Here is a 23,667-nt window from a genome sequence, read left to right on the forward strand (position 1 = left end):
AGTGGGTTTTTGAAAAGTTCAGAACAATTTCAAGATTTGCTTCCAAACTTCTAAGCCTTGTAACATCCCCAAAATATAAAATATCATTCCCAAAATGATGCAAACATGAAGTAGACATATGGGGAATGTAAAGTAATAACTATGTTTTGAGGTATTACTATGTATTATAGAAGTAGAAAAATTGAAACTTGGAAATTTGAATTTTTTTTAATGTTTTTGGGTAAATTTGGTATTTTTTTATAAATAAAAATTATTATTTTTTACTTTATTTTACCAGTGTCATGAAGTACAATATGTGCCAAAAAAACAATCTCAGAATGGCCTGGATAAGTCAAAGCGTTTTAAAGTTATCACCACATAAAGTGACACTGGTCAGATTTGCAAAAAATGGCCTGGTCCTTAAGGTGAAAATGAGCTCGGTCCTTAAGGTGTTAAATTAGGCAGCTTGTTCATCCCAATCTGAGATTCAAGGTCTAATGGAATTGCTTATCAATTTAACAATATGGGTACCCAATAACAGTTAAATTGCAATACTTATTCACCCTAATTTGAGAATCAAGGTGTAATAGATCTGCTTTTCTATTTAACAATAACAGCTTTTTCTCCCCAATTTGTGAAACAAGGAGTAATGTCATTGCTTATCTATTAAGCAAGGTAGACACTGTTTAATTAGATAGCTCTGTGCAGGGATTGATGCAAACTGAGCTGTCTCCTATGAATCGTCACTAACGGGAATCAATTCAACATAAATCGTTAGTTTTCTCTGTGAAGAAGATTTCTAGTTCCTAGTAACCAGTGAAGGTATGCTGTTCTTTTTGTCTTCCTGCTTACCATATCTGACCCTCTGTCCTGACTTTAGTATGTTTATCGTATTTACCCTTTGCTGCCTATCTTTGCTGTCTGCCCTGACTACTGCCTGTTTCCTGACTACAAGTATTGCCTGATATGATAATTATCATATTGTCCCTATTAGATGTGGCACCTTAGGTACTTCTGCCCTTCTTCCTGGTTACATGTACTCTTCTGTTCCCTGCACCTGCACGTGCACCTTCGGGCTTGATGAGGTCACAACCTGTAATACTGAAAATTTTTCTTGCTATTTAGATCATGTAATACATGGTAATTCCTCATTGAGAATAGCTTTACCTTTACTGGAACATTCTTCTCTTCTCTCCTTCTCTCTTTACCCACCACTTATATCCTATTTCTGTACAATCAATCCAATTCAGATAATTTATTATGTATATTACTTCGAGATCCTGCTGAGAAAGGTCTTTTTATAGATGAAAACGTCCTGTGAATAACATGTGGCTTATATGATTTACTTCATTCTTTATATGATTATATTGTATGGAAAATTGCTTACTTTGGAAAATATTCTTTCATGATTAAAAGCAATTGAATATTACATCTGGAGTGCCATTGACATTCTTTTACTGCAAGTATTGCCTGACCCATGACCAGTGCCTTGCACTGGTGTTTCTGACCTCCGTGGGTCAACTGCCAACTACACTGGGACTATTGCAAGAAGTAGCAGCCTGGTGGCTTCCCTGTAGGGAAGGTCAGATCCCTTATATAGGTTAAAGGTGAAAGCAGGGGACTGCAGGATAACGCCCTTAGGGCTAGCCTTAAGTCAAACCAGTTAGTTTGCCAATGGCTCCACAGTCACTCCTCCTAACAAGTACTTACTGAGCCACCAATTTAATTTCTATCTTCTAGGTATGCATTGCCTAACAACACATTCTTCTTACTGTGTTGATTAGTGCATCACTAACAAACAGTCTGCGTCAAGTTACTCAAGTTTTTAGGTCAATGAGAAGTAGCTGGAACCATGTGGGAAGGAAGATGATATGCAGGATTGGCAGAATTTTAATTTAGGGTTAGAACAACTATCAGCACATTAGAGTACAGAATCTAAAAGTTTACCTACCGATTTCTAGTGAAACTAACAATATGCATACATACAGTATTATAATTTTAGGGGGATTGACACTATTACATTAGTATCGACTCAAATACCAGAGATTACTCAGCAAAACCAACATTTGAGCAAAGAATAAGTCTCACTATCTAAATAGACTTAAAGAGTAACTAAACTTTTATGCAACTTTTTTTCACATGTCCCAAATGCCCTAAAATTATTTTTCTAAAATACATTAAAAAATTGATTTTGCCTTTTTTTAATAAATAAATTAACAGACCTGTTTTCTACTGTGCTTTAAATTCACTATATGTCTACATCACTGATTTCTCAGTGGTGTACAGAGTACGGATTCCTTCCATCATAGCAATGGGGCCGTAGCAACTGATGTACTGGCAGGAGCACACATCTCTGCTCCTGCCTGTGTCCCCTAAGCTTGGCTAAATGCTGGGATAGTACATGGATACTATATAACAATGTGTTATACCAGTATTAGCCGAGAACTTGACATGCACCAGATTTAACATCCTTCAATTTACTCTGCAATTTTTGGTAGTGTAACTGCCCCATGTGGATGTACCTTAAGGATTTCTGTATAGTGGTAAACTAGTAGATATGCACTTTACAGATCTACAAAACACTAATAATCTGCCATTTTTTTTATTTCTACTGGATTGGCATATAATAGATTATAAAAGAAGAAAGGTGTGGCACGTTGCAGTGCATGGAAGCATCATATGGTGACGTAGCAAATGCCTATGGGTTCAGTAGAGAGTGCATGTTCTGCCAAACAATTTGACACACTGGCTGAACCTGACTGACCTGTTAAAAGTCAGATTTGGCACTGTGTCATGGTTTCCTTTATAATTGTAGACCATGGCGTAGATGTGAGCAGAGCCTAAAGATATTGAAAGGGACACTACCATAACAATGTATTACATATTAACAGCCTACATGTGAATACCCTCTTAGTTTTCTAATCCCTATTTGTCTTTACATGTTTAATGTTATATTTTAGAATATTTTTACTTTTAAGAAGGAAAGCCTGGACACAATGAAAGTTTTTTTTCTTTTAAAAACAATATTTTCAATTTAATTGTTTAGTAAAGGCAATATCACATAATACTTTAATATTTATTTCTTTTGTGGGATAAAAGTATACATCCAAAAATATTGAATGGAAAATTGTGCTTTAAAACAGTACAGTCTTTTATTTTTACATGGGATTGTATTGTTTTTCCAGGTAAATGTCCAGCAATTTAGCTTGCAGATGAGGTGTATAGTTCCTTTTTTTTTTTTAGATTTCTGCAAGATAGACACATGTGCTTCACTTCATTTAGCAAAGACACCCATGTATTTCCACTTTAGGTAACTCTAGACTGTGATGATCCAGGTCTGGTTGAATTTTAACACATCCACCTCTATGCAGTATAAGTTTCAAAGTCACATATGAACTTCAAGGCAGTATTGTATTCGCTCATACCCTGGAAGATGCTCTGCAGTCCATTAAACTGTTCAATATACCACAACGATATCTGAAACCGTGAAGCAAACGTGAAGTAGCAAAAGGCTATTCTGGTGTGAGAAAACACGTAGTTCCTTCAGCTCCACAAACAGATGTTGCTACTGGATTGACATGTGGAACTAGCTCCTGCTGGAGAAAGGTAGAGTTTGCCATTAGGACAAACACACAGCTCATAGACAGTCTGTCGCAGGCCTACTGAGCTTGGAGATGAAGGTGTAAGAGAGCCTTGTGGTAAATTTGCTAATCTGATGCTGTCTGCATCTAAAAATATCTGTTGGAAAAAAAGAATACAAAAATCAGTATATCATCAAAACCAAATTACAAATAATCTTAATAGTAAATAATACACATTTTACTTGGAGGAGCAATTCAAATGACTTTTGCTACTTTTGGGAACGGCTCCATGCTAGAATGTACTGTCGGATTTGAGAAAGTTGAAATCGCAATGTGGTTAATTCAAGTTCTATAAATCGCATTGCGATTTCAACTTAGAGCTTCTGCCGACTTCCGTGCTCATGTAGAATGTACTGTCGGATTTGAGAAAGTTGAAATCGCAATGCGATTAATTCAAGTTCTATAAATTAGGTTACTGTAATCTCCGCCACCTCAGTGTTTCACATACGGGGGGGGGGGGGGGGACACTAAGTTTAGGGGAGAACAAACATTAAGGGTGATAGGCAGGGCGGGGAGGGATGACGGGAGTCGGGAAGCTGCTCTGGCCAATAACTACGATAATTTGAATACTTTAACTAAACACCGCCATCTAGTGGCTTTGCTGTGTATTGCTACACTGACGGAGATAAAATCACGTTTCGGTATTAACGAATTGCGAAAAAAGGGAGCGGTAACGATGATACATCTGTAAGTTGTTGAAGCAAAATCCTCAATGTTGAGACCAATTGTCTGATATAAGGATTTTGCTTGTTAGTTGCGATATTGTATCAAATTGATTTCATGAGAAATTGAAGCCCTTGAAAGACACATCTGTACATGAGAGCCTACCTGATCCTGATATGAAAGTGTTTCTATCAGTAGTAATGATATACCAGTCTTATGGATTAATCTCAGGATTTTATATGCCATCCACAGAGAAGGCACACTTCTAGTATACATTATTATTAAGCAATGGCTTTGTAGCAATAATCAAGGAATATTGCAGTAAGACTTCTCAATTGCACTAATTGTATACATATGGTGTAGTCCTGGGGTAAAATTTGGGTTGAGAACCTATTGGTAAGTTATGTATTTGTTTTGATTAAAGAGGCACATTGATACACTAAGCCAACACCTTCAATAGTTTTTCAATGGCTATTGTTTCAAGACATCACAATGAGTTTGTGTGTTAACACTGCTACATCCGTATTTAGGAAATGCCAAATGCCCATTTCAATACACCAATGCCATTAATCAGACTGGCATAAAATATATTGCTAAATTCAGTAAACCACACAAATGGTGAATGCCATGACACTGAAGATAACATAGAGAATTTGGGTAACTGCATTGGCAAATGTGCCCCATTCTGTTTAAACTGGAATTAAAAGAGTATCCACATTAGAAGACCTTGTATTAACTTCTACAGTACATACTTTTTCCATATCTCAATTCTCTTTGAGAAAATGATTGCTAAACAATGTTTGACTTTAGAAATGTGGTATTTGGTTAACACACAGTCTATGGTACGAAAAGCTGGACTGACCTCTCCATCTGTGGACTGTAAATGAAGCTCTTTTCTACAGCTGGCTCTAAATTCTCCAGCTACAGCACTCATTTGTACTCCCTTTGGTGCCTCCATTGTTAGTGACCTTGTTGGAGATTCAAGTCTGAAAATTGAAGACAAAGAAATAAATACATATCCACATACATTTAACCTAGTGAGCAATATTATAACATATACCGTATGTATAATTCACATTTAATAGACATCACTATCAGAAATATTATTACAGGGTAAATTCCAATTTTCTTATTTTAGCTATTTTATGTTTAACTCTGACATACGAAAAGAAAGATGCAGTCTGATTGGATGCAAAGGGCATTTGTTAGAACAGTTTTATATATGTGAGCCAATGGTAGTACAATTGATGACTAGTCTACAATTGATTTTATAGCATTTTCATATTCACTTTTGAAAATTGGGTAGGAATGTGGGCATGGCTATCTAGGCAAGTATGTGTATGCCAGATTTAACAAATGCAATTCTTTAAAAAATTACCAAAAAGTTGTAAAGTTGCACCAACCCTGGGTGAAGTCAGATAAATTTGGAGCAAATTGCAGAAACCTAAGAAAAACTGACTTCCCCTCATGATAAGTATCCCTCTTTGTGTTTCAAATCCTTGCCATTTTCTAGATATCAGTTTCTTTGAGTGTTTGAGAACACTTTTGCTTATATCCAGAGGTAGCAACTCCCTACATACTGTATTTAGTTCTGCTCTCAGCTGAAGATAGATTCTATCAAGTCTAGGCAATGCGCTGTCAGCTAAATACCTTAGTGAATACACAATTGTATTCTGTTATAGGAAAATAAATATAAAATAATGGAGTGCTGGATCTGTCACAGGACCAACACCAACCTCAATCAGTGGCCTCTGATACAGATGTATGGGGATACACTGATCTCCTAGGGTCCCATGGTAAACCTTAATATGGACCCCTCCCATGGGAAATTTCTGATTAATTTACAAAAACATTTTAAAGTGAAGATTTTTTTTATATATTAATAAAAAGTACTCCATCTCACTCACTTTACCACTTGTATGCTCAAACAACTTCATAAATATGGCTATCATTCTGAAGACTTTATTTATCAATGTATTTACAACAGACTACTAGCATAAATGCATTGATAAATCTATCCCAAACTATTCTATGTTTCTTGTTCCCCTTCCCAGTGTAGGTAACAAAACTGGCTACCTGCAGCCACCACTAGGGGATGCTCAGTACATAGGAATTTCAACAGTTATCTTTGAAATTAATGGAAGCTAAAAAATCTCTTTGTACTGAGCTCCCCCTAATGGTGGCTGCCAGAATATGAAGGAGTTCATACTGGGTTCCCCTTTCCCTGGGTCCCATGACAGTGGTCTTTCTCAATGGTATGCATGCTACTATGCAAAACTATCTTAAAGATAATTGGCTATATTGGATAAAATTATATCTACTTCTCAGTAGAAATACTTGTTAAATCCCCCACTCTGTGATTCAGGGTGGTATATCTGCGACCTGCATATATACATTATGGGTGAAATTGTGTCAGATTTAAAACACAACCTTTATTTGAGTAACACTAAAACACAGTGCATGTTTGCAAAATGCATGAATCAATTGCTGATTCATTAAAAGATTAAGGCTGGGTTAAATATATGGTTTCTAACAAATGGGGATGGCGAGGTCATTATTCAGCCCTATTACTGTCAGTTTGCTGCGGTGTCCACTAGTGTTGACCACGAACATTCTAATTGCGAATTTTTATCTCGAATATTGCCACTTTGAGAATTCACGAATATCTAGAATATTGTGCTATATCTTTGTAACCGCGAATATTCTAGATTTTTTTTAAATTAGTATCCATGACCCCTCACTGCTTCTTGCTGTGGGCCAATGAGAAGGCTGCAATATCTTTGACTTCAGGAATAGTGTTGATCGTGAATTTTAGTATCGCGACTTTTTATCGCAAATTTTCCGATGGCCGATTTTCGCAATCAAGACAAGACTAGAGATCACGAATTCTCTAATTCACGAAGATATGATGAATATTCGCCCACAAATTTCACAAAATATTGCGAATTCGAATATTGCCCCTGCCGCTTATCACTAGTGTCCACTTAAAGCTATGCCCTAACAAGGGCGACCCACTAGAACCTATTCCCTAGGCTGTCCCTAAAGGGGTTGTCTCACCTCCCTAGTTTCTGGCAGCCTCGCTGCTCTCAGGGCCTCTCTTCCCTGCTTGCTGGGGGCGGAGCTGAACTCTGAGATACAAAGCACAGCAAGCCTGGCAGGGAGGAAATAACCCCGCCCCTTGTCTGTGCGTGCTCGCTCCCGAGGCTGTCACAGTAGGAGATTATGTATCAGCCTCTGGGAGAGCAGAGCAGATTGGGACATTGAGTGGTAAGTTGCTTGTCACGATTTATACTGTGTGCTGTGTAAAGGTTCCCCCTCCTGTCATCAACACACAGTTTACTCTGCCCAGTAATGTCTGTAAACTAATTTCCCTATCACTGCCTCCCTGCAATATAGTTTTATTTATGTTATTGCTTCTCAGATGTATTGGCCCCCTCCTCCATTATTCACGTCATTATTATGTTCTGCTCCCTCCCCCACTGATCATATCTGTATCTTTATATATCACAGTTACAGGTCCTTAGCTCATGCCCTGTAATTGTGATAATGATCCCTGCGAGGTGGCTGGGGCCGAGAGTGAATGAGCATGCACGAGTGTTTGTGCGCACTTTCTCCCGTGAAACCCGGCCACCTCTGCAGCTGGAGAGTAGATGATAAGTGCGCTTGTGCGGCCACCACTCCTCACATTATAGTGGTAGTCATAACACCTAGAAACGAGGATGCAGTTTGGGGGGTATAAACATAGTAGCATAGTTTATAAGGCCGAGAAAAGACATCTGTCCATCCAGTTCGGCCTGTTATCCTGCAAGTTGATCCAGAGGAAGGCAAAAAACTCCTTTGAGGTAGAAGCCAATTTTCTGCACTTAAGGGGAAAAAATTTCTTCCCGACTCCAATCAGGCAATCAGAATAACTCCCTGGATCAAAAACCCCTCTCTAGTAGCTATAGCCTATAATATTATTACACTCCAGAAATACATCCAGGCCCTTCTTGAACTCTTTTAGTGAACTCACCATCACCACCTCCTCAGGCAGAGAGTCTCACTGCTCTTACCATAAAGAATCCTCTTCTATGTTTGTGTACAAACCTTCTTTCCTCCAGACACAGAGGGTGTCCCCTTATCACAGTCACAGTCCTTCAGATAAATAGATGATGGGAGAGATCTCTGTACTGAACTCTGATATATTTATACATAGTAATTAGATCTCCCCTCAGTCGTCTTTTTTCTAAAGTGAATAGCCCTAATTTTGATAATCTTTCAGGGTACTGTAGTCCCCCCATTCTAGTTATTACTTTAGTTGCCCTCCTCTGAACCCTCTCCAGCTCTGCTATGTCTGCATTGTTCATAGGAGCCCAGAACAGTACACAGTACTCCATGTGTGGTCTGACTAGTGATTTGTAAAGTGGTAGGATTATGTTCTCATCAGGGGCATCTATGCCTCTTTTGGTTGCAACCCATTATCTTATTGGCCTTGGCAGCAGCTGCCTGACACTGGTTTTTACTGCTTAGTTGTCTGTTCACTAAAATACCTAGGTCCTTTGCCATGTCAGTGTTACCCAGTATTTACCATTTAGTATGTACGGGTGACTTGCATCATTCCTTCCCATGTATATAACCTTACATTTGTAAGTGTTAAACCTTATCTGCCACTTCTCAGCCCAAGCCTCTAATCTATCCAGATCCCATTGTAGCAGTATACTGTCCTCTTCCATGCTAATCACTTTACACAGTTTAGTGCCATCTGCAAAAATGGATATTTTACTGTGCAAGCCTTCTGCAAGATCATTAATAAATATATTGAAGAGAATAGGGCCCAATACTGACCCCTGAGGTACTCCACTAGTGACAGTGACCCAATCTGAGTGTGTTCCATTAATAACAACCCTCTATTTTCTATCACTGAGCCAGTTACTCACCCACATACAGACATTTTCTCCCAGTCCAAGCATTCTCATTTTATATACTAACCTTTCATGCGGTACAGTGTCAAATGCTTTGGAGAAGTCCAGATATACGACATCCATTGATTTGCCGCTGTCAAGTCTAGAACTTACCTCCTCATAGAAACTGATTAAATAAGTTTGACATGACCGATCCCTCATTAAGCCATGCTGATATGGCAGTATTTGTTTATTTTATTTGAGGTACTCCAAAATAGCATCTTTTAGAAAACCTTTTAACAGTTTACCCACGACAGATGTAAACTTTCCAGCCTATAGTTTCCCGGCTCTGTTTTTGTACCCTTTTTTAATATTGGCACCAAATTTGCTATGCGACAATCCTGTGGAATACTCCCTGTCAGTATAAAGTCCTTAAATATCAGAAATAAGGGTCTGGCTATGACATTACTTAATTCTCTTAGGATACGTGTATGCCATCTGGTCCGGGCCATTTGTCTATTTTAATCATTTTAAGACGTTGCTGTACTTCTTCCTGGGTCAGATAGGGCACTTTTAATTAGGAATTTACTTTTATATTCTGCATTTCATTTGACAGTTTATTTTCCTCAGTGAATACAGTGGAGAAAAAAATATCGAATAGCTTTGCTTTCTCTTCATCGCTCTCTGCAACTCCCCCCTCATTGCTCTGTAGAGGGCCAACACCTTCAGATTTATACTTTTTACCATTTATATAATTAAATAACATTTTAGGGTTAGTTTTGCTCTCTTTGGCAATTAATCTCTTGGTCTCTGAGATGAAAGTATATTGAAGAATACATTATATTGAAGTTTACTGGAGGACAAGGAATGGATAAAAAGTGGTTTAAGGAGGTGAGACATTCTTTTTAATAAAGCCCTAATCCTACACGTTTCACTAGGGAGATAAGCTGGCTCACCAGGCATCAATCGAGTAGCAGGTTCACTCATGCAGTGAAAAGTGGAAGTGGAAAGCTTCCTCTGTGTCTGCCAGACTTTTGTAGCACTAATCCCACCCCCAGAGGGGGCTCATCCTGTTCGACTGCCTATGATCAACAGTAGATGTACCGTAAACTTTATCTCCGCTATGCCACTCATGGACCGCCACTGTGGGAGTGGATCTCAGTAGCCAGGGAGACTGTGTTCAACGCCCTTCCATGCCAGCATTAGAATACTTTATATTATGGTAAGTGCTCTCATTACATCAGAACTGAATGCCCATCGTCAAGCAGGGAGCACCTCATTACTTGTTCTGGCATATCAATTCCCTCATTCTTGATCTAGTATAAAGTGCTAAATATTATTGGATACAGTATATGATTGTATACATCCATTTAGCATATAGAGGGAAGGATGAGGAAAGGGGAACAAAGTAAAAGTAAAATAAGTGGAGCATGTACAGTTGGAAGGATTTTATTGTTTGCTGCCAATCTAGATACCTCTTAGATAAAGCAGTTGAAGCTCAAATTTTCATTCAAGCCATCAGGAATCACTGATTTAATTTTATAAACCCACTGGCATTCGACTTTTTTTTTTTTCTGGGACTAGACCTATCCCCTGGAATGAGAGCAAACCAGATATTTATCCTGGCCTCAATCTTTTAATGTTGCAACAATCGATTCATACATTTGCATACATGCACTGTGTTTTAGTGTTACTCAAATAAAGGTTAAGTTTTACATCTGAGACGACTTCACACATAAGGTTACTTCACAGTAGACAGCAGGAATTGCTATGTAAGGATTGTCAGCCTTTAAATGTAAACAATAGTTTTCTCACTGGAAGCAAATTATTTCCCTTGAAAAGGTAAATAATTAAAATACAAAGGGGAGATTTATCAAGACTGGCATTTCTAATGCCAATGTTGATTTAGTTTGTGTTCGTATGAGAAGAGCCAAATGTATATTAAGAGGCGTGCATCTTAATAAATTTTACATCTTGACATCTTGATCTTTACTACCAATAATCTCAGTGTAATAGTCTGTAAACTAAACTATAATATTATCAAAAATACACCATTCATACAAGAGAAAATACTGTTCTTCAGTCCCTGATTACAGGCTAGTTAAGATGTTAAAGTAAATGACAAAAACACCACTGGTTGTCTTTTCTCATAATATAAATGTATCACCTATCTATATAATACGTGATAAGTTTCTGATAGGCCAGTGCCCAACTACTGGAGCCCCAAACAATCATGTATCCCCTACGATCTTGTGTCCCCCTGTTGAATGGAGCAGAAGTCAACCATAGACGCCACTCCACTCAAAGTCCATGCGACTGACAAAGATAGCCAAGTAAGATGCTCAGCTATCTCCAGTATTGCACCTGGTTACCTTTGAATTGATTATGTTGAAACCTCTAAAAAAAAATTACATTATGCCTGGAGGTATATAGTTGGAAACAAATTGATTCTGACATCTTTGAAGGTTTTAGGTTCTAAATTGGTTAATAAATATTTTTCTTATGATCTAGGGTGGCGAAGAACTGCAACCCAGGTAGTCTATGATGGTTAAATATTTTATTTCAATATTCTTAGTAGTCTAGGGTGACAAAGACAACCTGGTGTCCAGTGAACTTATGGATTACTCTCATAGTAATAATAATCATTGACTGGTGCTCCCTAATGAATATACAGTTAGTTTGAGTGGCTAACTGTAAACTAATGAAGGTAACTATGCTGAATCTCCAAGAGTTTATGCAGCTGGAATTGTCACATTCCACATGTGTTGGCACACTCTGGAGCACAGGATGGTGCGGGTTCATGACATTTTAGTGAAGAAATTTGAGTGGCTATCTTTGCAATTGTTATATTGGTGGGAGTAGCAGAAGAAACAATGGGGGTCATTTTCTATGACCCTCTATGCCAGAAAATGGCGCAGAGAGTTGCAAACTGCAAATTTGCAACTTTTTAAATTCCATTGCTGCTCTTGTCACTTTCCAAAAAGGAGGCATCATGGGAATGGGTTGTGGGTGGGATCATCAGCCCCAGCACATTTATCATAAATTATGCCATTTTTATGGTATACATGATGACTGAAATCTATGTCTGCTACAAACTGTCGTAGATTTTAATCTAGACACAAGAACTGACGGCAGATGTGCATAATTTTAATATGAGGTGTGTACCTCATCATAAATTAAAGGGGTTCTTCACTTTCATTTAACTGATGATCTATCCTCTGGATAGATCATCAGCTTCTGATCAGCGGGGGTCCGACCCCCGGGACCCCCGCCGATCAGCTGTTTGAGAAGGCAGTGGCGCTCCAGCAGCACCGCGGCCTTCTCACTGTTTACCGCCGGGCCGCCCGCCCACTGACGTCACGACTTGTATCAACTAGAGTGGGCGCGGCTAAGCTCTATTCAAGTGAACAGAGCTTAGCCGCGCCCACTCTAGTTGATACAAGTCGTGACGTCAGTGGGCGGGCGGCCCGGCAGTAAACAGTGAGAAGGCCGAGGCGCTGCTGGAGCGCCGCTGCCTTCTCAAACAGCTGATCGGCGGGGGTCCCGGGTGTTGGACCCCCGCCGATCAGAAGCTGATGATCTATCCAGAGGATAGATCATCAGTTAAATGAAAGTGAAGAACCCCTTTAAGCACATTCTTGACAGTGCAGGGGAATATCAAAACCAGTGTACACATACTGATCTTGATAAATGACTCTTTGTGAGGAATTTATCTGGCCACAACTTTTGAGCTTATCTGCAAAAACAAATTTGCAATGTTTTGATTTTCTTACATCACTTACTCCAGTTTTGAAGAGTTGGTGGGAAAGTGAGCGTGGTTAACTTTAATTATTTATCAAACATGGTACGACATTTGATAAATTTGGGGCAAATTTGGGGCAAATGACAGCAATGCAGATTCCTGCAAAACTGACTTTAAAATTCCCCTCATGATAAATCTCCCTCAATGTTTTCATTCTGATTTTTTTCTGTTAATGTGCATGAAGTTAAATACGGTATATTATAAGAGTTTTTATTATGCCAGCTATTTCAATCATTCAATATATTCCATATTTCAAAGTTCTTTCCAGTGTCTGGAGCAATTTTTTGTAAACTCAATGATATTGTGTGGTTTCGAGCCTGCAATCAATTTCATTAGCTGACTACTATTCATGTAACAATGTAATACACAGACAAGGAAGGTGTGGTGGTTTTCTTCTCAGATCTGTTCTGAACCTTAAAAACTAAAGAATGTATTATACAGTACATGATAAAATGGTTGCATTTTTACAGGATGTTACTTTTTTAAATTTGATGATCTTAAAAGAGTTTTTATTGAATATAGTGATTGCTATGCAGATGTAAAGATATAGGGTGAATAATATGTGATTTTGAAATTGAATTCTATGAGAGAAAATGTTCTTTGAACATTCTATCCTTTTCTTTGCTGCATGAACAATTTCCATCTCATTATGCTTAGCATTAGCTTTTAGGATTATCTAGCAGTCATTATCTGAAAGTCACTGGCATCGACTAACAATGTCGCTTGCAGTGACATGTAAGAAAAAAAAGCTATTAAATGTGATCTCCATCTTCTTCCCATGGGTCTCAAGGGTAAAAAACAGCAACAAAATAATTTACCTCTATATTAAAGAGGTGATAGAAGCCACTGGTTGTAACATGAATCTATTTACTTTGTCCGATACATTAATATTGCCTTATCAGTAACTAAAGCATAAAGTAATTAAAAATATAATTAGGGAGTAAAGAGAAATTAGCTACAAATTACAGTATTTTTCACCCTTTAAATTTAATCTCCCCCTCCCCAAGTGTGGAGGAAATGGCAGTGTGTCTTATAGGGTGAATATTAATGAGCATTCTATTATGGAAGCGCTCTTTAGTACAGTAGGACTGGAGAGTGGTAAATACAGTGCTTCTTGTGTTGGCTGTACTCACCGCTCCCAGGTCTTCCTCTGCATGCTGTGTTATGACCTGCACACAGCTTGAAGACATAAGGGAGCTCTGTGACTTCACCCTGTGCAGCATCACAGCAATGCACTCGGTCTCTTGAGTGGCAGTGGTGTCCAGAGCAGGAAAAATGAGTTTATTTATTTATTTTTCTCTGATCTGAGGTCTGAATAACCATGGGGGTCTGATATGAGGTCTTAATAACATTGGGGTCTGATATGAGGTCTAAATAACATTGGGGGGGCTAATATGAGGTCTGAATAACATTGGGGATATAATAGGGTGTCTGATCTGAGTTCTGAATAACACTGTGGGTCTGATTGAGGGTCTGATCCAAGGTCTGAATAACATTACGGGGTCTGATTGGGTGTCTGATATGAGATCTGATTAACATTGGGGTCCGATTGGGGGTCTAAGCTGAGGTCTGATTAACATTGGGGTCTGATCTGAGGTCTGATTAGCATTTTGGGTCTGATTGGGGGTCTGATATGAGGCATGAAGAAAAATATTTTTCTTCTTCTTATTTTCCTCCTCTAAAACCTAGATGCATCTTGTAGGGAAAACATATGGTATCTTGTTATTTAAATTGGTATACTTTCTGCACACATATTTGTCACAGTGCAGTGTGGTAAATACACTCCACACTGAACACAGAAGGGAATGGAAAAGGTATTAGGACTGGAACCTAGGGAAAGGGAAATGGTCACACCTAGTGAGACCCTACGCCGAGCCCTGACTGCTATCAGTATGAACAGACCTTGATGGTAGGAATGTTCATAGGCAGGAACCTAAACCAAATCTCACCCTAACAGGGCCCTGCAGATAGTGTCAGGATACAGATGGCCTATTCCTTTTCAGATGAAGGAATAGAAGATCTCCTCAGGCCTAATATCAGCAGGTAGGGGAAAACAACAAACAACAAAGAAGAATAACTTAACTTCCAGAAGTATGCGGATGAGCAGGAACACAAAGAGAACCAACACCAGGACTTCCACAAAGAAGAAGCTATCAACCGCATAGTATGATAAGTGAAGCCAGACTTAATAGAGGAGTTAGAATGACCACATAAGCTACACCTAAGACCAGAGGTGTGGTCATAATTAGCAACAACACAAAAACAAGTGAAACCAAAGAGGCTGTCAGATCATATCACGTGCAGCCAGTCTCTTAGATCTTCTGACCCCTGTCACTTAAACGGGTGGCCTCCGGACACCCAAGACCAACTTTATTCTGATGAGCTCTGTGAAAGGCTTTCACCAGACGACTAGCATTAACGTCAGCCGCTGGAACCCACATCCTCTCCTCTGGACCATAATCCTTTCAGTGAACGAGATACTGGAGGTATCTACAGAGAATTCGCCACTATCCTGGCAATCTGAAATTCCAGATTACCGTCCAACATGACAGGAGTGGGAGGCAATGAGGACGGTTCAACAGGTTCAACATATCTCTTCAACAACGACTTATGGAACACATTATGAATCTTAACCACCTTAGGACCGCCGTACGCAGGATTGCGTCCTGCCGGCGGTCCTGCTCTTCTGGGTGGACGCATATACGCGTCCTCCCGCGAGAGCAGAGATTTCCTGTGAACGCGCGCGCACAGGCGCGCGCGCTCACAGGAACGGAAGGTAAGCGAGTGGATCTCCAGCATGCCAGCGGCGATCGCTCGCTGGCAGGCTGGAGATCCGAATTTTTTAACCCCTAACAGGTATATTAGACGCTGTTTTCATAACAGCGTCTAATATACCTCCTACCTGGTCCTCTGGTGGTCCCTTTTGTTAGGATCGACCACCAGAGGACTCAGGTAGGTAAGTACAGTAGCACCAAACACCACACTACACTACACCCCCCCCCCCCCGTCACTTATTAACCCCTTATAAACCCCTGATCACCCATGATCACCCCATATAAACTCCCTGATCACCCCCCTGTCATTGATCACCGCCCTGTCATTGATCACCCCCCTGTCAGGCTCCGTTCAGACGTCCGTATGATTTTTACGGATCCACGGATACATGGATCGGATCCGCAAAAAGCATACGGACGTCTGAATGGAGCCTTACAGGGGGTGATCAATGACAGGCGGGTGATCACCCATATACACTTCCTGATCACCCCCTGTCATTGATCACCCCCCTGTCATTGATCACTCCCCTGTAAGGCTCCATTCAGACGTCCGCATGATTTTTACGGATCCATGGATACATGGATCGGATCCGCAAAACACATGCGGACGTCTGAATGGAGCCTTACAGGGGGTGATCAATGACAGGCGGGTGATCACCCATATACACTCCCTGATCACCCCCCTGTCATTGATAACCCCCCTGTAAGGCTCCATTCAGACGTCCGCATGCGTTTTGTGGATCCGATCCATGTATCCATGGATCCGTAAAAAATCATGCGGATGTCTGAATAGAGCCTTACAGGGGGGTGATCAGTGACAGGGGGGTGATCACCCTGATTACCCTGATCACCCCCTGTCATTGAAAACCCCCCTGTAAGGCTCCATTCAGACGTCTGCATGCGTTCTGTGGATCCGATCCATGTATCCATGGATCCGTAAAAAATCATGCGGATGTCTGAATAGAGCCTTACAGGGGGGTGATCAGTGACAGGGGGGTGATCACCCTGATTACCCTGATCACCCCCTGTCATTGATAACCCCCCTGTAAGGCTCCATTCAGACGTCCGCATGCGTTCTGTGGATCCGATCCATGTATCCATGGATCCGTAAAAAATCATGCGGATGTCTGAATGGAGCCTTACAGGGGGGGTGATCAGTGACAGGGGGTGATTACCCTGATCACCCCCTGTCATTGATAACCCCCCTGTAAGGCTCCATTCAGACATCCGCATGCGTTCTGTGGATCCGATCCATGTATCCATGGATCCGTAAAAAATCATGCGGATGTCTGAATGGAGCCTTACAGGGGGGGTGATCAGTGACAGGGGGGTGATCACCCTGATTACCCTGATCACCCCCTGTCATTGATAACCCCCCTGTAAGGCTCCATTCAGACGTCCGCATGCGTTCTGTGGATCCGATCCATGTATCCATGGATCCGTAAAAAATCATGCGGATGTCTGAATGGAGCCTTACAGGGGGGGTGATCAGTGACAGGGGGGTGATTACCCTGATTACCCTGATCACCCCCTGTCATTGATAACCCCCCTGTAAGGCTCCATTCAGACGTCCGCATGCGTTTTGTGGATCCGATCCATGTATCCATGGATCCGTAAAAAATCATGCGGATGTCTGAATGGAGCCTTACAGGGGGGGTGATCAGTGACAGGGGGGTGATCACCCTGATTACCCTGATCACCCCCTGTCATTGATAACCCCCCTGTAAGGCTCCATTCAGACGTCCGCATGCGTTTTGTGGATCCGATCCATGTATCCATGGATCCGTAAAAAATCATGCGGATGTCTGAATGGAGCCTTACAGGGGGGGTGATCAGTGACAGGGGGGTGATCACCCTGATTACCCTGATCACCCCCTGTCATTGATAACCCCCCTGTAAGGCTCCATTCAGACGTCCGCATGCGTTCTGTGGATCCGATCCATGTATCCATGGATCCGTAAAAAATCATGCGGATGTCTGAATGGAGCCTTACAGGGGGGGGTGATCAATGACAGGGGGGTGATCAGGGAGTCTATATGGGTGATCACCCCCCTGTCATTGATCACCCCCCCCTGGTAAGGCTCCATTTAGACATTTTTTTTGGCACAAGTTAGCGGAAATTTTTTGTTTGTTTTTGTTTTTTCTTACTAAGTCTCATATTCTACTAACTTGTGTCAAAAAATAAAATCTCACATGGACGCACCATGCCCCTCACGGAATCCAAATGCGTAAACATTTTTAGACATTTATATTCCAGACTTCTTCTCACGCTTTAGGGCCCCTAAAAAGCCAGGGCAGTATAAATACCCCACATGTGACCCCATTTCGGAAAGAAGACACCCCAAGGTATTCCGTGAGGGGCATATTGAGTCCATGAAAGATTGAAATTTTTGTCCTAAGTTAGCGGAAAGTGAGACTTTGTGAGAAAAAAACAAAAAAAAAATCTATATCCGCTAACTTATGCAAAAAAATAAAATTCTAGGAACTCGCCATGCCCCTCATTGAATACCTTGGGGTGTCTTCTTTCCAAAATTGGGTCACATGTGGGGTATTTATACTGCCCTGGCTTTTTAGGGGCCCGAAAGTGTGAGAAGAAGTCTGGGATCCAAATGTCTAAAAATCCCCTCCTAAAAGGAATTTGGGCCCCTTTGCGCATCTAGGCTGCAAAAAAGTGTCACACATCTGGTATCGCCGTACTCAGGAGAAGTTGGGGAATGTGTTTTGGGGTGTCATTTTACATATACCCATGCTGGGTGAGAAAAATATCTTGGTCAAATGCCAACTTTGTATAAAAAAATGGGAAAAGTTGTCTTTTGCCAAGATATTTCTCTCATCCAGCATGGGTATATGTAAAATGACCCCCCAAAACACATTCCCCAACTTCTCCTGAGTACGGCGATACCAGATGTGTGACACTTTTTTGATGCCAAGGTGGGCAAAGGGGCACATATTCCAAAGTGCACCTTTCGGATTTCACCGGTCATTTTTTACAGATTTTGATTGCAAAGTACTTCTCACACATTTGGGCCCCTAAATTGCCAGGGCAGTATAACTACGCCACAAGTGACCCCATTTTGGAAAGAAGACACCCCAAGGTATTCCGTGAGGGGCATGGCGAGTTCCTAGAATTTTTTATTTTTTGTCGCAAGTTAGTGGAATATGAGACTTTGTAAGAAAAAAAAGAATAAATAAAATCATCATCATTTTCCGCTAACTTGTGACAAAAAATAAAAAGTTCTATGAACTCACTATGCCCATCAGCGAATACCTTAGGGTGTCTACTTTCCGAAATGGGGTCATTTGTGGGGGTTTTCTACTGTTTGGGCATTGTAGAACCTCAGGAATCATGACAGGTGCTCAGAAAGTCAGAGCTGTTTCAAAAAGCGGAAATTCACATTTTTGTACCATAGTTTGTAAATGCTATAACTTTTACCCAAACCATTTTTTTTTTTTGCCCAAACATTTTTTTTTTTATCAAAGACATGTAGAACAATAAATTTGGCGAACAATTTATATATGGATGTCGTTTTTTTTTGCAAAATTTTACAGCTGAAAGTGAAAAATGTCATTTTTTTGCAAAAAAATCGTTACATTTTGATTAACAACAAAAAAAGTAAAAATGTCAGCAGCAATAAAATGCCACCAAATGAAAGCTCCATTAGTGAGAAGAAAAGGAGGTAAAATTCATTTGGGTGGTAAGTTGCATGACCGAGCGATAAACGGTGAAAGGAGTGTAGTGCCGAAGTGTAAAAAGTGCTCTGGTCATGAAGGGGGTTTCACCTAGCGGGGCTGAAGTGGTTAAAAGCCTGAGGAAGTTCAAGACAAAAGGCTACCGGGTTAATAATGGCAGTGATCTTATATGGACCAATAAACCTTGGAACAAACTTCCAAGAAGGTACTTTCAACGTAATGTTTCTTGTGGACAGCCACGCCAAATCACCCACTCTCAGGTTCAGACCATTAATATGTCTTTTGTCAGCCATATGTTTATACTTATTGCCCATTTTTTTTAGATTATTTTGAATTTTCCGCCAAATAGATGACAAAGAAGAGGAAAATTGTTCCTCTTCAGGTATACCAAAAGTCTCCATACCGGAAAATATGTTAAATTGTGGGTGGAACCCATATGCCCCCAAAAACTGCAACTTATCATTGGACTTCTGTATACGGTTATTTATGGCAAATTTGGCTAAAGACAAAAATGAAGACCACTCCTCCTGGTTTTCAGAGACAAAACATCTCAAATAAGTCTCCAGATTCTGATTAGTGCGTTCAGTCTGTCTGTTCTAATGAGGATGAAAGGATGAAGAGAAGGACAATTGTACCCCCAGATGAGTACAGTACGGTAGTAGTAGGTGAATCCCAAAAAACGCATAAGTGCTTTCAGATTTTCGGGTCGATCCCAGTCCAACACAGCATGGACCTTCTCAGGATCCATCCGCAAACCTGAAGAAGAGAGTAGGTAACCCAGGAATTGCACTTCCTGAACTGCAAATACACACTTCTCCATCTTAGCATGCAATTTATTCTCTCTTAGGATCTGTCTGTGAAGGTTCTCATTTATCCAGGTCAGGGTATATCTATAAAGAATAAATCAAGGCAACTGGACTTACTGTAGATTTCTTGAAAACGTTTCACTTGTTCTTCCAAGAGCTTTCTCAATTCTGAGTGATTGCACAATAATTCTCTTAGGATCAGTAACACCTGTCTCACATGATCCTGATGAGTCTCCATATCTGGAGAATAAATTAGTATGTCATCTAGATATACAACAACAAAGCTCCCCACCAGATGATGAAAAAATCATTAACAAAATGCTGAAAAACCGCAGGAGCATTAGTTAATCCAAACGGCATGACCAGACTCTCAAAATGACCCTCTGGGGTATTAAATGCCGTCTTCAATTCATCCCCTTCTTTGATCCTGACTAGATTATATGCCCCCCTTAGGTCCAACTTGGAGAACACCTTGGCACCAACAATCTGGTTAAACAAGTCAGGAATCAAAGGAAGGGGGTACGGATCACGGACCGTAATACGATTTGAGCTCACGGAAGTCCAGGCATTGCCTAGGGGTTCCGTCTTTCTTCTTTACAAAGAAAAACCATGCTGCCTCTGGGGACTTGGAAGTTCAAATATGTCCCTTAGCCAAACTCTCGGAAATATACTTGGCCACTTTTTCGGGTTCAGAGAGGTTATATAACCTAGATTTGGACAACTTCTCTCTGGAAATAAGATTGATAGGACAATCATATTCCTGATCTGGGGGTAACTAGTGATGGACGAACATCTTCCGGGACGGTTCGCGAACTCGATATTTGCAGCCAAGAGATAATTACTAGAAGTGCAAAAATAGTCCCACAACATGGACAGTGACATACCAGATGTATTATTCAAATTTGCGATCTCCATTTATTATGTTTTTCAATGCAAAATATCGGCAATATAATTTTAGCGTACATGCATGCGCAAATGCACTATACAGTATCCAAATGCACTATAAAGTATATTAGTATATAACACCACGCTTCAATCAGTTTTTTTAGGGGGCGACTGGTATATCACACCAGTAGAAATTATTTGTTCCAATAACGCTTGTCCCTCTAATTACCTGCAGTATTGCAGCAGAACCGCACTCAACTGCCGCACAATACAAATGCACTATAATATACTTTCTAACATAGAAAGTATATTATAACATTGTACAAGGAAGGCAATCCATTAGAATATACATAAAGATAAAGCGTAACCTTTAATATTTTTACCATGAAGGTCCGTTCACACGTCCGTAAGTGTTTTGCGAATCCGCAAAACACGGACACCGGCAATGTGCATTCCGCAATTTGTGGACCGCACATCGCTGGCACTATAATAGAAAATGCATAATCTTGTCTGCAATTGCGGACAAGAATAGGATATGTTCTATTTTTTTTGCCGAAACGGAAGCACAGATGCGGAAGTGCGGATCCGCAAATGCGGATGCGGACAGCACATTCCGGCCCCATTGAACATGAAAACAAATTGTGGAACGGATGCGGATCCCATTTTGCGGACGTGTAAATAAAAAAGATATCCCTCAAAATGAAAATACATTTAATTATAAAAGTTAAAGGGGTTCTGCACTTTGTTTTAACTGATGTTCTAACCTTACCCTATATAAAAATGGCTCTAGTAAGCCGCTAGCTCCTAGGCCCCTGACTTCTTAGGTGATTACTATATAGATTTATGTGCTTTTGACTCATTATAAAAGTATAAGTATATTGCACCCCTCTATGTATCACACATATACACTCACCTAAAGAATTATTAGGAACACCTGTTCTATTTCTCATTAATGTGATTATCTAGTCAACCAATCACATGGCAGTTGCTTCAATGCATGTAGGGTTGTGGTCCTGGTCAAGACAATCTCCTGAACTCCAAACTGAATGTCAGAATGGGAAAGAAAGGTGATTTAAGCAATTTTGAGCGTGGCATGGTTGTTGGTACCAGACAGGCCGGTCTGAGTATTTCACAATCTGCTCAGTTACTGGGATTTTCACGCACAACCATTTCTAGGGTTTACAAAGAATGGTGTGAAAAGGGAAAAACATCCAGTATGCGGCAGTCCTGTGGGCGAAAATGCCTTGTTGATGCTAGAGGTCAGAGGAGAATAAGCCGACTGATTCAAGCTAATAGAAGAGCAACGTTGACTGAAATAACCACTCGTTACAAAAGAGGTATGCAGCAAAGCATTTGTGAAAGCCACAACACGCACAACCTTGAGGCGGATGGGCTACAACAGCAGAAGACCCACCGGGTACCCCTCATCTCCACTACAAATAGGAAAAAGAGGCTACAATTTGCACGAGCTCACCAAAATTGGACTGTTGAAGACTGGAAAAATGTTGCCTGGTCTGATGAGTCTCGATTTCTGTTGAGACATTCAAATGGTAGAGTCCGAATTTGGCAAAAACAGAATGAGAACATGTATCCATCATGCCTTGTTACCACTGTGCAGGCTGGTGGTGGTGGTGTAATGGTGTGGGGGATGTTTTCTGGGCACACTTTAGGCTCCTTAGTGCCAATTGGCCATTGTTTAGATGCCACAGGCTACCTGAGCATTGTTTCTGACCATGTCCATTCCTTCATGACCACCATGTACCCATCCTCTGATGGCTGCTTCCAGAAGGATAATGCACCATGTCACAAAGCTCAAATCATTTCAAATTGGTTTCTTGAACATGACAATGAGTTCACTGTACTAAAATGGCCCCCACAGTCACCAGATTTCAACCCAATAGAGCATCTTTGGGATGTGGTGGAACGGGAGCTTTGTGCCCTGGATGTGCATCCCTCAAATCTCCATCAACTGCAAGATGCTATCCTATCAAAATGGGCCAGCATTTCTAAAGAATGCTATCAGCACCTTGTTGAAGCATTTTTTCCCATAACATTTCCAAAATCAACTTTTTAAAGGACCAATTCAGTTCTGACGTTACTTTGTGGGGCTTATATAATAGAAACCTCCCATACATTACCCCATTTTAGAATCTACACCTCTCAAACTATTCAAAACTGAGTTTCAAAATATTGTTAACCCTTAAGGTATTCCACAGGAATTAAAGCAAAATGGAGATGTTTTTTTTTCTATATGCATCAAAGGTTAACAGCAAAACAAACCTCAAATTATTATTACCCTGATTCTGCAGTTTACATAAACATCCTATATGTGGTCGTAAACTGCTATACAGGGACATAGCAGCACTCAGAAGGTGCGGAGCGCCATATGGTTTCTGGAGGGCAGGTTTTGCTGGAATGGTCTTGTATAAGGGCTCGTTTTCTGCTAGATAGTGTGATGTTTTCATTAGTACCATTTTGGGGTAAATAAGACTTTTTGATCACTTGATATTATGTTTTTGGGGATGTGAGGTAACAAAAAATAGCAAT

The 23,667-nt window shown here is 40.5% G+C and overlaps 1 protein-coding gene across 2 annotated transcripts in view; it reads right to left on the reverse strand.

The window, feature by feature from the left end:
* Positions 1-3,522: 3,522 nt before the first annotated feature.
* SGCZ (sarcoglycan zeta) overlaps positions 3,523-23,667 on the reverse strand; it is a 1,451,138-nt gene continuing 1,430,993 nt past the window's right edge. For both annotated transcript variants that reach the window (XM_044295758.1, XM_044295685.1), the window contains 2 exons: positions 5,146-5,269; positions 3,523-3,717 (listed from right to left, as the gene is read on the reverse strand). In XM_044295758.1, coding sequence (XP_044151693.1) covers positions 3,523-3,717; positions 5,146-5,269 — 319 coding nt within the window. The remainder of the gene's footprint in view (positions 3,718-5,145; positions 5,270-23,667) is intronic.

The sequence above is a fragment of the Bufo gargarizans genome, chromosome 1 (assembly GCF_014858855.1).
Source record: "Bufo gargarizans isolate SCDJY-AF-19 chromosome 1, ASM1485885v1, whole genome shotgun sequence".
Taxonomy (NCBI): domain Eukaryota; kingdom Metazoa; phylum Chordata; class Amphibia; order Anura; family Bufonidae; genus Bufo; species Bufo gargarizans.